The 16,802-nt window shown below is 37.8% G+C and overlaps 1 protein-coding gene across 1 annotated transcript in view; it reads left to right on the top strand.

The window, feature by feature from the left end:
* The first annotated feature begins 534 nt into the window (after positions 1–534).
* LOC149092005 (LIM domain transcription factor LMO4) overlaps positions 535–16,802 on the top strand; it is a 45,713-nt gene continuing 29,445 nt past the window's right edge. The window contains exons 1-3 of the mRNA XM_089257699.1: positions 535–649; positions 8,586–8,893; positions 13,681–13,834. Of these exons, the coding sequence (XP_089113825.1) occupies positions 8,650–8,893; positions 13,681–13,834 (398 nt within the window). The 5' untranslated portion in view covers positions 535–649; positions 8,586–8,649. The remainder of the gene's footprint in view (positions 650–8,585; positions 8,894–13,680; positions 13,835–16,802) is intronic.

Genomic DNA, 16,802 nt, shown 5'->3' with positions numbered 1-16,802 from the left:
ATATATATCGAAACGCTAACATTTTAAGATTTCGGTATACTCTTCACTCAAAAGAAAAGAGTTGGGACCGTCGCGAAGAAATTTCAATTTTTGTGCGCTGCTGAGCTTCATGATTTGAGAGCCTACAGAGAGAGAGAGAGAGAGAGAGAGAGAGAGAGAGAGAGAGAGAGAGAGAGAGAGAGAGAGAGAGAGAGAGAGAGAGATAGAGAGAGAGAGAGAGAGAGAGAGAGAGAGAGAGAGGGGGGGGGGGGGGGGGAGTAAGACAAAAAACAAAAAGCGCATACACGACCATTTCGTTTGCGTGCTTTGAGCGCACTGATTTCGTCGTGCTATCTTTCATTACCCGAGCCAGCCAATGCCAAGCCGAGCGAATACGAAGTTGGCCGGGCCCTGCAAGACAGATGTTGCGGCGTGGAAAAACGTTGCTCTACATGTCTAGTCTATGTGTTGTTTGGTCAGTGTGTCCGGTCTATGGATTGTCTGGTTAGTGCACATACAATACATAAAAGTTATCGATAGCCAGCTAGTTCCATCTCTGTAACTTTGTATTTAGCATTAGGAACGCTATTTATTATCAAAACATCTAGTTTAAAGTTAAATTTGAAGTAATTAATTACTGGAATGTCGATTTAAAATTGAGTTTTAAAATGTGAGTTTCTCTGTTAGGAAATTTCCGGCTATTGTGTATTTTTTATTTATACAGATATTGATGTGTCTTAACCATTTTAATTGTATGTAGCTAAATAATGGTTATGTACATAATGTGTGTTCTAATATTTCATTCATTTTAGTTGTGGTTGTTTGAACAGATATACATACATATGTATTATTGTTTCATCAACAAGTAAATATGTATGTACGTGCATACTCTTCATATTCTTGACAAATATAACTATTGTTTATGGCACAAAATAAGTATGGCTACAGTTTCATAAACTGTCAAATAGTCGTGAACACATATACATACATACATACATATACAAATATAACACATAAATATAAGTAATGTTCGCTCGTTATACTTATGTATGAATTTCATACATACATATGTACATGCATACTGCCTATGCTTGTTTAATACGTACACAATGAATAGATATACATACATACATACATACATGCCATTGTTTACATTGCTTTAGATTTCACATACTTATGACTGTCGAAGGGTTATTATTGCAGTTGAATCGTTTTTATTAATTAAGCTAACAGTACTAGGGCAATAGTAAAAAATATACATATATACCAATAAATATAAAACTTTTATTTATGAAATTGAATAGTACTAGCAAAAGTAGAATTGTTTTATTCACTGAGTAGGTTACTATTAAAAATCTATAATGCAGGTTTTGAGAAAGTTACATATGTATATTATTTTCTAACATCCTTAACAATTTTCAGGAAATATATGTAACAGGTGAAAGGATTCATTGCAACTAGAGGGCTGCATGAGTGCCAAAAAAACGTACTCACATTAACAATGCTCATATTGAGTTGAGTGGCACCGAGGCCAAATCTAAAATTATATGAGTGAGTGAGTGCGCTCGTATATGATTTAGATTCACATTATTCTATTGAACGAGAAAAAGTCGAATAAATATGAGTCCGGGTATATGAGTTGCTTCGCCGAGTATATGAGTTGCGTCTTTGGATGCCAGACGGCCGACCAACGGCAAATTTGCCGTTACAATTTCGTAGCGAATACATATTCATTATGCGTACCAACGCTTTCATACCCACAAATAAAGAGCAAACAAAAGCCAATGTAATTTCGTTATACAATATATGTCTATGTTTAACTAATATTAGAATTTAGAAACATAAAATAAACTCGTTAGAAGTATTATTATTTGCTCAATTAGATATTTTGTGTAAAGCAATTAAAATTAATATAAAAGTTAATAAAAATTATGGATAGATCGATACATAAGATAATGAAATGAAAACACTAACATTTTGCATGAGCATGGCAAACCCTTTCAAGAGTTATATATACTCTCTGACGGGAAAGGGCATAGAAAGAGACACAGTAAGAAAAAATAGGCGCACAGTTATGCTTCATATTAAAATACATGCATTTCGTTTGGGAGCTCGCAGCGCACTGATTTTGGTATGAGATTTTTTCACTGATTGCCTCAAGCGACGGAGCCGAGCAAATACGAAGTGCTGACACGAAAATATATGCATTCAAAAACTCGAGTGCCTCGACGTCTATATGCTTCGGTCTAATTGTGTATTCCTCTTAAGGTCTTATTTATTATCATTCTTTATGCTGAAGGCATCTCGAATGAACTCTATCTCGCTAGTTTATGCGGCCATGCGGCCATGCAGCCCTCTAATTGCAACCCCAAATTTATATATGTATGTACGTACATACATATGTACATGTAAGAAGTCCGTATGAGTCAATGCTGTCGACGATCTTCCGAGTTCCCCTTTAAAAGCCAGTTACGATAGAATAGAATATAATTTGTGGCAGATCCCTCATATATATATATATATATATATATATATATATATATATATATATATATATATATATATTATCTTGATTAGGGCGACGAGCTGTGAGTCAATTTAGCCCTGGCCGTCTGTCCGTATGTTTGAACTCGTCGATCTTAGAAGATATAAGAGCTAGTGAATTGAACTTTATTTTTTAAATTTCTGTATATACAGCGCGGCTATCGAGTTTATCTCTAAAAATCAATAACTCATTCCGTTATTTCTTATCGATAAAAACCTGATCGAAAATCAATTAAATATGTATATCTCTTACATCTGTAAAGCTAGAGTCTCCAAATTTTGTATATATATTTAGATGCGTTTTAACAAATTTCATTTTTTGGTTAAAATTAACCCCCACCTTTATATTATGTTAGAATTATAATCTGAAAGTTTCATGAATATAGTCCGTTGACAAGAAAAGTTATCAAACAATTAATTTCCCATAGTAGGTCCACAGCCATCGCATTCGATAACTTTTGTATCGAGAATAATCGAAAAATTTGTTTTTTTTTGTAGCCTCATTGGAATACTATTAGACCTGGAGACTTCAGATTTAGTGTGCAGACAGTGCGTGCTTATACGTGCTTGCGTATGTCTGTGTGTGTGCGTCTATGTTTGCATGTACGAATAGTTATTGAAATATCAGTTGCTCGAAGAGTTCAGGGGATATCGTAGTCGAGCAGTCTCTACTAAAGCTTTCTTACTTGTTATCTTAAAATTAGTTGCTCAGACTTATTTTATGCCTTCACCTATTTTCAAATCTATGAACTGTCTTGGTAATCACCAAAGACTAATATTTTACGAACACGAAATGTTATAGAAAAGGGGTGAGCAAAAGTTATCAGGGTATTATGTTTTGTGCCTGTGTAACCGGCAGAAGGCATGATTGGAGACCCCATAGCCCTGTCCGTCCGTCTGTCCGTATGAACGCTGAGATCGCAGAAGATATTAGAGCTAGAGAGCTGTAGGCATACTCGTGTATAACATACGAAATACGAGTTTATCATATTTTTTCGATAACTCATTCGATAACTTTTGTATCGAGAATAATCGAAAAATTTGTTTTTTTTGTAGCCTCATTGGAATACTATTAGACCTGGAGACTTCAGATTTAGTGTGTAATGTTCGCCCCCAATTTGTAAATTTGTGCTTTGGAATGTATCACCATATGATTAAGGTCTGAAAGTTTCATTAAGGCACATCCAAAGAGCTCAAAAATTTAGTTGGATAATTAGTGGCTTCTTCTTCGTTTAATACTCAGTCCATAGATTTGAATGAATACATAGTACCTACGATTTGATTTTGAATTATAAAATTGAGGGCATCTACACTTTTATTTTTAGCCGCCAAAATTGCTCGCTCACTTAACTATTTATTATTTTTGTGGTTAGCAATGATATCCGAAAATACTTTGTTGATAAGCTCACCATTTGATGAGACGAAACTGCAAAAATTTGGAGGAAATGAAATCAAACCGCTCGATTCGTTAACAGGAACACGGCCATTACCGACATTCAGCAATTGGGAAATCATCAGCAGATAGATTGTTCGACATCTCTCATATTAACAGACAGTCGAAGTTTCCTTACATATCGCCACAGATTTCATGCTTTGAGGCAAGCGTTTAATTCGTCGATAGCAGCAGATCTTGGAATTACTGGTAGTGTTTGTCGGAAATCGCCAGATAATAAAATCATTAAGCAGATCTTTTAATGATCGGTCTAGTCCCATTTGATAATTTTTTATGCTACTAAGACTTTGGCCATTGCGGATTCGAAACACTCTGTTCTGTAGTTTGAAGATTAAATGATAATTTGACGCTGAGTGAGCCGTACAACATCCATCTAACAATGTGGCTGCTATTCTAGAAGAAGCAATTGCTACCGCAGCTTCGGATCTCGCACATACAGTGGCCAAAATCAATGAAATGAGGAATGTCTTCCCAGTTCCACTCGGGGTATCCAAAAACAATTAAGAACGTTGCAGTCGGGCGTTACCGTCTGCGGAATACTCATTCACACCCCATCAGCAATTTAGTAGCCAAGTTTTGCTCTAATAATGTAGAAAATTCAGGTTTTCTCTACTTGTCACACGCCCCTACTGGGCGTAGACACTTCATTTTTGGCCAGTTCATGGAACAAGCTCACCGTAACCTAGCTGCAAAATTTGGAGGTTAACTTAGCTTCTAATTGTCTATTAAATGCTCCATTCATTCCGCAATTTGGCGTTGGCATTCCTAACTTATCTAACAAACTGCACATGAGGTAACACATATCGCCTATATATGTGAGTGTGTGTATGTGCGTGTGTATGTTTGTATACGTGTCTGTGTGCGTGTGTGTGTTTTTATGTGTATTTGTGTGCGTGTGTTTGCATAGTGCGTTTGTTTGCATAGTGCGTTTGAGGTAGCGCTGTCGGCTTTAGGTTCTTGTTGTGGCCGGTGCTGGTCCTTGCATAGGCATTTTTCCCTTTATAAGATTGGCCCAGCTTGGTGCGCTGGGCGTGGCCGGTGCAGGACTCGCACAGGCTTCTTTTATATTGCCCCATTTGGCATCACTTTCCGATTTGCGACGCAATAGGCGATTCGTGCAGGTTCTTTGAAATGCCGTTAGAGTTCGGTATACTCTTCACAAATAAGGGAAGACATGGGTTCTTGCTGCGAAGAAATTTCAATTTTCGTGAGCTGCTGCTTGTGCTCACATGCATACACACATATACACATTAGAGAGAGCAGAGAGCATCGAGAGAGAGAGAGCAAGGGAAACATTGAGCTTAGAGGGATCTTTTGTTCAACATTTGACCATCTCGGTCGAGCGCGTGAAGCGAAATGATTGTGCTTTCGTATATTTTCGTAGCTCGAGCCTAAAAGTAATTCGCCGAGTGAATTCAAAGCCGTCGGGGGCGCTAAAGTCCCAGAAAAAGCGTGCAAAAAGCTTTCCACTTGTCTATTCTATGTGTTGTCTGGTTAGCGCGTGTACGCTTTTTGCTTATGCATTCTATACATATTGTATTTTTTTTTGTTGATAACTCGCCCGATATATTTTTATCACCAATGATCGAAAAATTTATTTTGTTTTTTTTTTTTTTTTTTTCAGCCTCATTTGAATACTATTAGACCTGCAGACTGCAGATTTATTGTGTACATCTATTTTATTGTTGAGAGAGACTTGCGATTTTGAATGTAGACACATTTGAACATTATGATTACATACTGAAAGTTTCTTTAAGGCAGTTCAATCAACTAATAAGTTCCTATAATCTTGCCCATATTGCAGCGCAGCCCATTGCAGCGCAGAGCGTGCGGCTATGTGCGCGTGTGGATGCATGTGTATAAAAAAATACAGAATGATTAAAATATCTGCCAGCAGGGTTCAGGGTATCTCCTAGTTTACCAGTCTCGACTATAGCCCCATTGAAAATGGGAAATCAGAGTTTTGTGAAAGGTACGTAACAGACAGAATCGTCGCAAGCTCATAAAGTATATATATTCTTGACTAAGGTAACGAGCTGAGCCGCTATAGCCCTGTGCGTATGGCTGTCCGTCCATCCGTCTGTATGATCGCCTAGAAGTTATAAGAGCTAGAGACCTTAAATTTGGCACGCATACTCGTGTGTACCCTACACAGTACGAGCACTAACCAGAGAACACATGGACTAGACAATTTCGTATATGCTCGGCCCGGTCTTTCCAGGCTCAAGCAGTTAAAAAATGCGTGATTTAGTTTTTTCAGTGATAATTTTTAATAATAAACGAATTTTTATAGACGAGAAAAAAAGTTAATTTACTTTCTTTTTACATACATATACATCTAGTAACTCTACATATAAAATACTCTCAAAATATACAATACTCTCATTTGCAACTAGTAAACTTCCATCATGTCATTTGTTTTGGCAATACATATGTACACATGTCTGTAGGTATGTATTTATGTATGTACATTTAAACATTATGATTACGTTCTGAAAGTTTCATTAAGATTGTACATCTAGAAATTAAATTATTCAACAAATAAATTCTCATAATATTGCCAGTATTGCAGCGCAGCCCAATCGCGCTTGCCTGTGTATGTGCGCGTGTGTCAGTGTGTGTGTGCGAATTATTATTGAAATCATTTGCTCGAAGAGTTCAGGGGATCTCGTAGTCGAGTCTCGACTAGAGCTCTCTTGTTTTTTTTTTTTTTTTTTTTTTTTTTTTTTATACCCATTGAAAATGGGAAATCAGGGTATAATGGTTTTGTTGAAATGTATGTAACAGGCAGAAGTAGGCGTGGCCCCACAAAGTATATATATTCTTGATCAGGGCGACGAGCTGAGTCGATTTAGCCCTGTCCGTCTGTCCGTCCGTTCGCCCGTCCGTCCGTCCGTCCGTATGTTTTAACGCGTCGATTTCTGAAGATATAAGAGCTAGAGACTTCAACTTTTTTTTTAAATGTCCGTAAATACAGCGCGAATATCGAGTTTATCACTAAAAAATGATAACTCATTCCGATACTTTTTTATCGATAAAAAACCTTATCGAAGATCACTTAAAAAATTATATCTCCTACATCTTTCAAGCTAGAGTCTCCAAATTTAAAATGTATATAAAGATGTATTTTATACAATTTCGATTTTTGTTAAAATTTACCCCATACCCCTAAATTCACCCCCTCACCCTCATCTTTGTAAAAGTCGTATATCAAATACTAGAAACTTGTGCTTCGGTATACTTATACATTTCAACATTATGATTACTTTCTGAAAGTTTCAATACGATCTTACGTCTAGAAATGAAATTATTCAACAAATAAGTTCTCCTAAAATTGCCAACACTGCAGCGCAACCCAAGCGCAATCGCCTGTATATGTGAGTGTGTGTGTATGCGTGTGTTTGTTTGTATGCGTGTGTGTGTGCGTGTATATGTATGTATGCGTGTATGTGTGTGTGCGTGTGTGTTTGCTAATTATTTTTGAAATATCAGTTGCTTGTAGGGTTCAGGGGATCTCGTAGTCGAGCAGTCTCGACTAGAGCTTTCTTACTTGTTATAACCCATGCGAAATGGGAAATCAGTGTACAATGGTTTTGTTAAAAGTATGTATGCAGAAGGAGGCGTGGCAGACCCCACAAAGTATATATGTTCTTGATCACGGCTCGAGGGCTGAGTCGATTTGGGCCTGTCAGTCGGTCTGTCCGTAAGAAGCGAGCTTATAGCTAGAGACTTGAATTTTTTTTTTCTTAGGTCCGTGTATATCACGCGCATATCGAGTTTATCAATAAAAATCAATAACTTCTCCCGATATTTTATTATTGATTAAAAACCTTATCGAAAGCTAGTTATTTAATTATATCTCCTACACCTTTAGTGCTAGAGCTTCCAAATTTTAAATGCAGACTTATGTGTACTTTATATAATTTCGATTTTTGTTGTAATTTAACCCCCATCCCTATATCTACCCCCTCACCATACCTTTGTAAAATACGTATTTCAAGTACCAGAGACTTTGGAATGTACATACATTTGAACATTATGATTAAGTTCTAAAAGTTTCAGTCTAGAAATTAAATTATTCAACAAATAAATTCGTATAATATTGCCCACACTGCAGCGCAGTCCAAGCGCAGTTACTGCTTACTGCGCAGTTAGCAGAGTGCGTTCTAATACGTGCGTCTGTATGTATGTGTGATCAGAGTGATTAGAATATCAGATTGAAGGGTTCATGGTTTCTCTGGTCGAGCAGTCTCTACTATAGTCTTCTTACTTGGTACTTTTCAATTAATCTTTTGTCTGGCTGTCCGTCCATATGTATGACTTAGATAAAGACTTATTTTTGTAGGTGACAGTGAATGGAAATAAATAGTAAATGATTCTAAGGTGCTCGCGTATATAATTTCTTTTCATTTATTCATGATTTTATTTATATTTCTCTACTCCAATGTAAAAACTTATTTTCTCATTCTTGTTTTCGGTCTCTAGTAAGTGTTACATTTATACACTTTATAAATTGGTAAGAAAATCTTTTTTTCAATAAACTATATATTAATTTTACTAAGTATATTATTAATAATATTATACAAGATATACGTTTGTATTTTTTCAGAGTTCATCGTGCAATAAAAGCCCCTATATGCCTTTATAAATATTATCGATCTTAAATTTTTGCAATGAATGCATCGTTCCATTCATATACTGATATACTGGCGGCGCATCAGCAAGATTCCTCTAGTCCGGAAAATTTTCCTTCAGTAGTTGTTGGTTATAGAACCAGTCACGCAAAGGATATTGCTGAGGGTAACTCAAATATCTCCTCGTCTCAATTGTCGTTTATGGATGAGTCTTCGAATGAATTTAATAACCATCAGTTAATACATCCAAACACATTAATAAAAGTATGTGGAGGCTGTGGAGGTAAGTTTTAAACCATTCATATACTCTATTGAAACCATTTGTTGAAACCATTAAAATTACTTAACGATTAGTTTATTAGTGATCATTAGAGTTACAGAGCTTATGTGATAGACGCGAGCAAGCGACTAGACTGTCGTGCTGTCCGCTATTATTTATGTATATAATAGTCAATCTAACACTGCATCTGTGGTAAACAAGAGTTAATTGCTTACTAAATTTAATGCGCGCGAGCCGGCTGATTAAACTGAGCCGGCTGATTAAACTGAGCCGCTGCGTGGGAGAAAAAGAGAACGGAAATGGGAGAGCGTGATCTAGTTTACAAATTCTCTTGACTGCTAACATATTCGTTAAACTACCATGATGCGATGATTGCTGAGCCCAACATCCTCCCCCCGTTGAAGACTCAGTCTTGAACAGAATCCTTAAGGGGCAGCAAGCACAGTTTATTTGTAGCTCTTCTGATTTCGCCAGTTTCAGTTTTTAGTACGGCTACCCGTGCAACGCCATCAACTCCACGGATAAGTTAGATTATTCTGGAGGTTTGGAGGTTCTCCATTTCGCTCGCTGCTGCAACAAGTTGAGGTGTTCGTCCCGCCAACGACTCCAGAACACCTGCTGGAGGTAGCTTATGCGCTGCTAAGCATCCAAACGATTAAAATTGAGCCCTGTTAGGTTGGGCTCATTGAAGGACGAAGGAGGGCCACCGTTCAGGAAATGCGCAGGGGTAGGACCCAACACATTGGTAGAAATGATGCTTCGCTGTCTACACTGCCGCCTCCCACAAACCACCAAAGGGAGAAGATCGTGGAGGTATGAAATGCCTCCAAACAGAAGTCCCTCACAGCCTTCTGATGGGTGTCGCACAGAAATAGACGCCTCAACTCCTGTAGCTGATTGCGTGCACCAAGGAAGTTTGTGGCTTTGTCAGACGAGATTTGACTTGGCTTTCCTCTGGTGCATATAAAACGTTGAAGTGCATGCAAAAATGACGCGGTAGTTAAATCCTTGGCTAACTCCAATTAGATAGCTTTTGTACCTCAGGCTTATAAAAGAACGGTCCGCAAAAGTAGACTCCAGTCGAGGCCTTGCGCGAAAGCAAATTACGCATCTCTGAATTGCACCGGCTACAGTTTTTCGACCTCCAATTGGCCAACATTGGGAACGAACCAAGGCTAGCACTGCTCGAGGACTAGCGTGCAAGTTTCGCAGAGGGAAATACATTATGATGGCTCTAGTTACTGGATGACCTTTGGGCAAAATTATTGGATGGCGACTATCGAAGTTTAAGGTTGAATTTTTGAGACGACCATCGACACGTAGCAGCCCAACTTCATCAAGGAACGGTGACAGCGAGGCTAGACTAATGGATGACAGAACCATTCCTTTAGTTCGAAGCGCCTGTATGTCATCCTAGAAATTAGCTCGTTGAATCATTCTCAACAGTATATGCTGTGAACCCAACACGGGCAACATAAATAATAACTCTTTCATTCGAGTGTTATCCAGAGAATGTTCTCTGTAATTTATTCATTCAAAGTCTTAGCCTAAGATACATAAAGTTTACATAAGGAATTCTGTCGTTAAAATCAGCAGCAGAACGGGAGTATATAGCATGTCGTATATGTGTGTATATATGTTTGTATGTACATGCAGACGGCATATACATTTAAGTGTTTAAGCTACGACGTGGATGAGAACGTAACAATGCTTACGTTGCATATCCCACGCTGCAGGCCAGTCTATACATAAGTAACCGATCATATTACGGCACTTATGTTTATCTATATATATAAAAGAGAGTTGTGAAAAGTGTTCCTACACTTATAACTCGAGATCTGCTGGACCAATTTTCATGGTTTTTGATTTGTTGGATTTATCTCTAGTAGTAGTAGTAGAGTAGGACAGTAGATCTTAAAAATACTGAAAATATTTGACGAATACTTGAAAAACGCGGTTTTTCCCTAAAGATTCAAATTTCCATTGATACTCAGTAGGCTTGTTTTCGGTCCTGCTCTCATATTATACAATAGTATAGAAGTAAATAAACAAATGTAGTCAGTTAGTCGGTGCGCTTTGCGTTTTTTGTCCTACTCTCTCTCACACCTCTCTCTTTTCTCTCTCTCTCCCTCTCTCTCTCTCTCTCTCTCTCTCTCTCTCTCTCTCTCTCTCTCTCTCTCTCTCTCTCTCTCTATGGGCTCTCAAATCATCAAACTCAGCAGCGCACAAAAATCGAAATTTGTTCGCGACGATCTCAGCTACCGAAATATACCGGTAGGGTAAAGGGTACACCGAAATCTTAAATGCGTTTGGCCCGCTAATGCAAAATGTTAGCGTTTTCATGATTATTTCTAGGAAGGGTATGAAAGCGTTGAAGCGCATAAAGAATATGATTTCGCGACTGGCATGTACACATACACTCTCCCTTGCTACATGTACTATGAGCATTTTTATGCCTGTGTGCTAAGCTTTTGCTGACAGTAGCAATTTTAAAGACCAGCATTTGCATTTGGTTGATCTTGTGAAGTGCTCAAATACATACATATGTACATACAGTGGCTCACACCTTATTTCGTGCAGCAGCATAGTAAAACTTTGAAACCGTTTTCCCGCTAAACCAGTAAAGATATCCAAAAAATTTAAATGAGGTCTTATTTATTTGTTATTCATTATGTATTAACGCTTTCAATTATTTTTCTATTATGATTAATAAGATTTAACACTAAAGAAAACTAAAAAAAGCAGCCCTTTTCCATGTCACAGCTTATTTCGTGAACTTCATTTTCAATGACCTTATTGTCCAAGAATTCTGATATTAGGATAATTTTTTAACTCATTTTTGTTTAATCACCTTTTTGAATCGTGATTCCATCGAGTTTACTTATTTTCGGGTGATTCCGCTGGAGATTTTTGACCAATCCTCCAACAGGGCCGTTTTGAGGTCATTTTTATTGAATATTGACCATTTCCGAATGGACACGCCCAATTTTGCCCACAAATTTTCTATAACGTTCAGCTATGACCACTGGGCCTGCGGACTTACCACATTTGGACTGTTTCAGATCAACCAGGACTAGTCAATACCCGGTTTATTGTTTTGGTCATTTGCCTGATGCAATCGGGATCGCCCTTCTAGACCCAGTTTTTCTGCATTTTGGAGCAAATTCTTCTTCAAAAAGGATACGTACATGTTATTGTTCAAAACCAACCATGCAACAGCCACTGCCATAGCTCATATTTGGTTTTAGGTGCTGACCTTGGAGCTCAGTACACTTCTAACTCTTGATCTGCTGGACCAATTTTCATGGTTTTTGATTCTAGTAGTAGTAGTAGAGTAGGACAGTAGATCTTAAAAATACTGAAAAAATTTGACGAATACTTGAAAAACGCGGTTTTTCCCTAAAGATTCAAATATCCATCGATACTCAGTAGGCTTGTTTTCGGTCCTGCTCTCATATTATACAATTGTATAGAAGTAAATAAACAAATGTACGGCACAGCCTCAGGCGAACCTGACTATTCATAAAAAAAAAAAAACACATTTGATAAAAATAATACACGTGCATACAGAAGCTAAATATCTCGAAAGTTCAGGTATTTGTTTTCTCGATTGTTTTATAAGGTTTTGTGCGAGGGCATATTCAGTATTACTATTAATAAAAATGCCGTGTCTTAGAAGAGCTAATCTTTCCCGGCGGACCCATGATGCAATTAGGAAACGGAATATCGCGAGTCAATTATTTGACGACGAACGAGGAATCGCCCGCGAAAGGCGCCGCGTTAGTACCCAGTGAAGGGCTTTAATTCGTGCTTCTCAAAGAGAGGCAGCCCGTGAAACTGGTTTAAGGATTGATTTGAACCGAGCAGCGTTTCGATATGATTGCACCATTGACTACAGCTTGCAGCGTTTAGTTTGCATTGGTCCAATGGACGTTGTTTGCGAGCATTGTGACACATTAAAGTTTGCTCGGTTTGTGCTACCTGAGTGGTAAAGTGACATTGCCATTAGTGGTCCGAGCCATTGCGTTCCCTGCTTCATGGCGAAACACTAAAATCACGGCATCTAGCGAACACTCAAAAATACAATGCCTGTTTCCAAATGACTTCATTTATGGCGGAAATTATTCAATTTACAACTGAAGGTTAGCTCGGTAGTTATCATGCTTAGAAATTAAAACCAACCAAAACTGTGCAATGGAACGCATTTGGTGATAAGAAAACTGATGAGCAATGTGATTCACGCGTCGATATTCAAAAGAAAATTTAAAGAAGTTCTTATTCCTAGGATTCCGATGATCCCAACAGATATGCCCTTTGAGTTTAAACGAATTCAATTTCCAATTCGACTTGCCTTCGCCATGACGATCAACAAATCACAGAGCCAATCTTTGACTATTTGTGGCCTCAATCTAGAAAATGCGTGTTATTCTCATGGTTTGTTATTTGTTCTTGCACCTGACCAAAAAACAAAGAATGTCGTTTACCACAAGGTGCTTGAATGAAAATTCGATTAATAAATTAATCAGTGTATCCCAACCTGAACAACATAGCTTTCAACAATTTTTTACCTAGAAATAATGGATAGGACAATGCAACGTTTGCCGGGCCAGCTAGTATATAATATTGAAGACTCAAAAACGGCTATAAGATTGTTACCGATTAGCTATTCCTAAAAGTATCATACTATGAAGTCAATTATAAAATTTATGGTAGTTATATATAATTAATAATTTAATTTTAATTCATATTCTATACACTAACTCTATTCTTTTCTTTTTATATTTTCATAGACAAAATAAGTGATAGATATCTTTTATATGCATTAGACAGATATTGGCACAATAGTTGCCTAAAATGTCATTGCTGTGGAGCTATGTTAGCCGACGTCGGCTCTAGCTGTTTTACCCGACGTGGTCTAATACTCTGTAAAAAGGATTATTCCAGGTATGGTGGATGCGATTATAATTAAAAAACCAACAGATTTTTACAAATTTTTAGACACAAGCTATTTTTATTATACGCTGAACCCATTGAAAATGGGAAATCAGGGTATAATGGTTTTGTTGAAATGTATGTAACAGGCAGAAGGAGGCGTGGCAGACCCCACAAAGTATATATATTCTTGATCAGGGCAACGAGCTGAGTCGATTTAGCCCTGTCCGTCTGTCTGTCTGTCTGTCCGTCCGCTCGTCCGTCCGTCTGTCCGTATGTTTGAACGGGTCGATTTCAGAAGATATAAGAGCTAGGGACTTCAACTTTCTTTTAAAAATGTCCGTATATACAGCGCGCATATCGGGTTTTTCACTAAAAAACGATAACTCATTCCGATACTTTTTTATCGATAAAAACCTTATCGAAGATCACTTAAAAAATTATATCTCCTACATCTTTCAAGCTAGTCTCCAAATTTAAAATGTATATTAAGATGCATATGATACATTTTCGGCTTTTGTTAAAATTTACCCCCAACCCCTCCACTCCACCCCCTCACCCTCATCTATGTAAAAGTCGTATATCAAATACTAGAGACTTGTGCTTCGGTATACACATGCATTTCAACATTATGATTACGTTCTGAAAGTTTCATTACGATCGTACGTCTAGAAATTAAATTGTTCAACAAATAAGTTCTCATAATATTGCTCACACTGCAGCGCAACCCAAGCGCAATCACTTGTATATGTGAGTGTGTGTGTATGCGTATGTTTGTATGTGTATGTGTGTGCGTGTATTTGTATGTAGAAGTGCGTGTGTGTTTGCTAATAATTATTGAAATATCAGTTGCTTGTAGGGTTCAGGGGATCTCGTAGTTGAGCAGTCTCGACTAGAGCTTTCTTACTTTTTTTTTATACCCTGAACCCATTGAAAATGGGAAATCAGGGTATAATGGTTTTGTTGAAATGTATGTAACAGGCAGAAGGAGGCGTGGCAGACCCCAAAAAGTATATATATTCTTGATCAGCACGACGAGCTGAGTCGATTTGGCCCTGTCCGTCTGTCTGTCTGTCCGTCCGTCCGTCTGTCCGTATGTATGAACGCGTCGATCTCAGAAGATATAAGAGCTAGAGACTTAAATCTCCGTATATAAAGCGCGCATATCGGGTTTTTTCACTAAAAAACGATAAACCTCATTCCCCGATATTTTTTATCCGATAAAATAACCCTATCGAAAGTCAGTTAAAAAAATTATTTCTCCTACATCATTATAGCTAGAGTGGGTCCAAATTTTAATATATATTAAGACGTATTTATAATTGGTTTTTGTTAAAAAATATATATTATCTTTGAGTAGTGTTATGAATAGAATTGTGCTTCGGTTGGGGTGTGTGTGTGTGTGTGTGTGTGTGGGTGTGGGTGTGGTGTGTGGTTGTGTGTGTGGGTGTGTGTGTGGTGTGTGTGTGTGTGTGTGTGTGTGTGTGTGTGTGTGTGTGTGTGTGTGTGGTGCGTGTGCGTGTGTGTGTGTGTGTGTGTGGGGTGTGTGTGTGTTGTGTGTGTGTGTGTGTGTGTGTGTGTGTGTGTGTGTGCGTGTGTATGTGCGAATTATTACTGAAATATCAGTTGCTCGAAGGGTTCAGGGGATCTCGTAGTCGAGCAGTCTCGACTAGAGCTTTCTTACTTGTTTTTTTATATACTCTGAACCCATTGAAAATGGGTAATCAAGGTTTTGTTGAAAAGTATATAACAGGCAGAAGGAGGCGTGGAAAACCCCACAAAGTATATATATATTCTTGATCAGGGCGACAAACTGAGTCGATTTGGCTCTGTCCGTCTGTCTGTCCGTCCGCCTGTCCGTCTGTCCTTATGTATGAGTGCGTGGATCTCAGAAGATATAAGAGCTAGAGACTTGACTTTTAAAATCGATAACTATTCCCGATATTTTACTATCGATTAAAAACATTATCAATTAAGGCAGAGTCACTGTAGCTAATTGTGAATGATTTTTAATTTGTTTTAATTTGTCAATTATTCAATAGAATATGTAGATCATGTGCTGAAGTTTCATTTTGTATAAATTGTATAAATTGTATAAAATGCATCTTAGTATTCATTTTATATTTGGAGACTCTAGCTTGAAAGATGTAGGAGATATAATTTTTTAAGTGATCTTCGATAAGGTTTTTTATCGATAAAAAAATATCGGAATGAGCTATCGTTTGTTAGTGATAAACCCGATATGCGCGCTGTATATACGGACATTTTTAAAAGAAAGTTGAAGTCTCTAGCTCTTATATCTTCTGAAATCGACCCGTTCAAACATACGGACAGACGGACGGACGAGCGGACGGACAGACAGACAGACAGACGGACAGGGCTAAATCGACTCAGCTCGTTGCCCTGATCAAGAATATATATACTTTGTGGGGTCTGCCACGCCTCCTTCTGCCTGTTACATACATTTCAATAAAACCATTATACCCTGATTTCCCATTTTCAATGGGTTCAGGGTGTAAAAATAGCTGTAAATAGCTTAAAAATTTGTTAAAAAGTTTACAAAGTAGCTAAACGAATACACTTGACTTTGATGGTGTTTTCATTCTTCTGAGTCTGGGTTTATATACCCAGACTCAGCATAGGTTTCAACCCTTAAATCTATTGTATCTATTGCGGAGTGTGTAAGGCTCAGCATTGGGCTATTACATACTCTTATCTTATCGCTGAGTATGTAAGACTCCGCGTTGGTCTATTCGTATCCTATCGCTGAGTTTAAAGGCTCAGCGCTCGTCTCACGTATTCTGACTCTGGGGTCGCAAGGGTTGGTCTTCATTTGTCTATTTATACAGTCCGTACATGTGACCCACTACTGCTAGTCGTTGAGTGCGTCGGAGGCATGTATACGATCTTCGTATATTCATATGTTCATGCCTGAACAATAGTTGAACTCTCTTTATTCATTTTAATGTCATGTAATTTG

Source organism: Drosophila navojoa, chromosome 3 (assembly GCF_054131105.1).
Source record: "Drosophila navojoa isolate 15081-1374.11 chromosome 3, UAZ_NAV_1.0, whole genome shotgun sequence".
Classification (NCBI taxonomy): Eukaryota; Metazoa; Arthropoda; class Insecta; order Diptera; family Drosophilidae; genus Drosophila; species Drosophila navojoa.
Note: the sequence above shows the minus strand (reverse complement) of the source record. Positions and strands in the feature narration are given on the sequence as shown.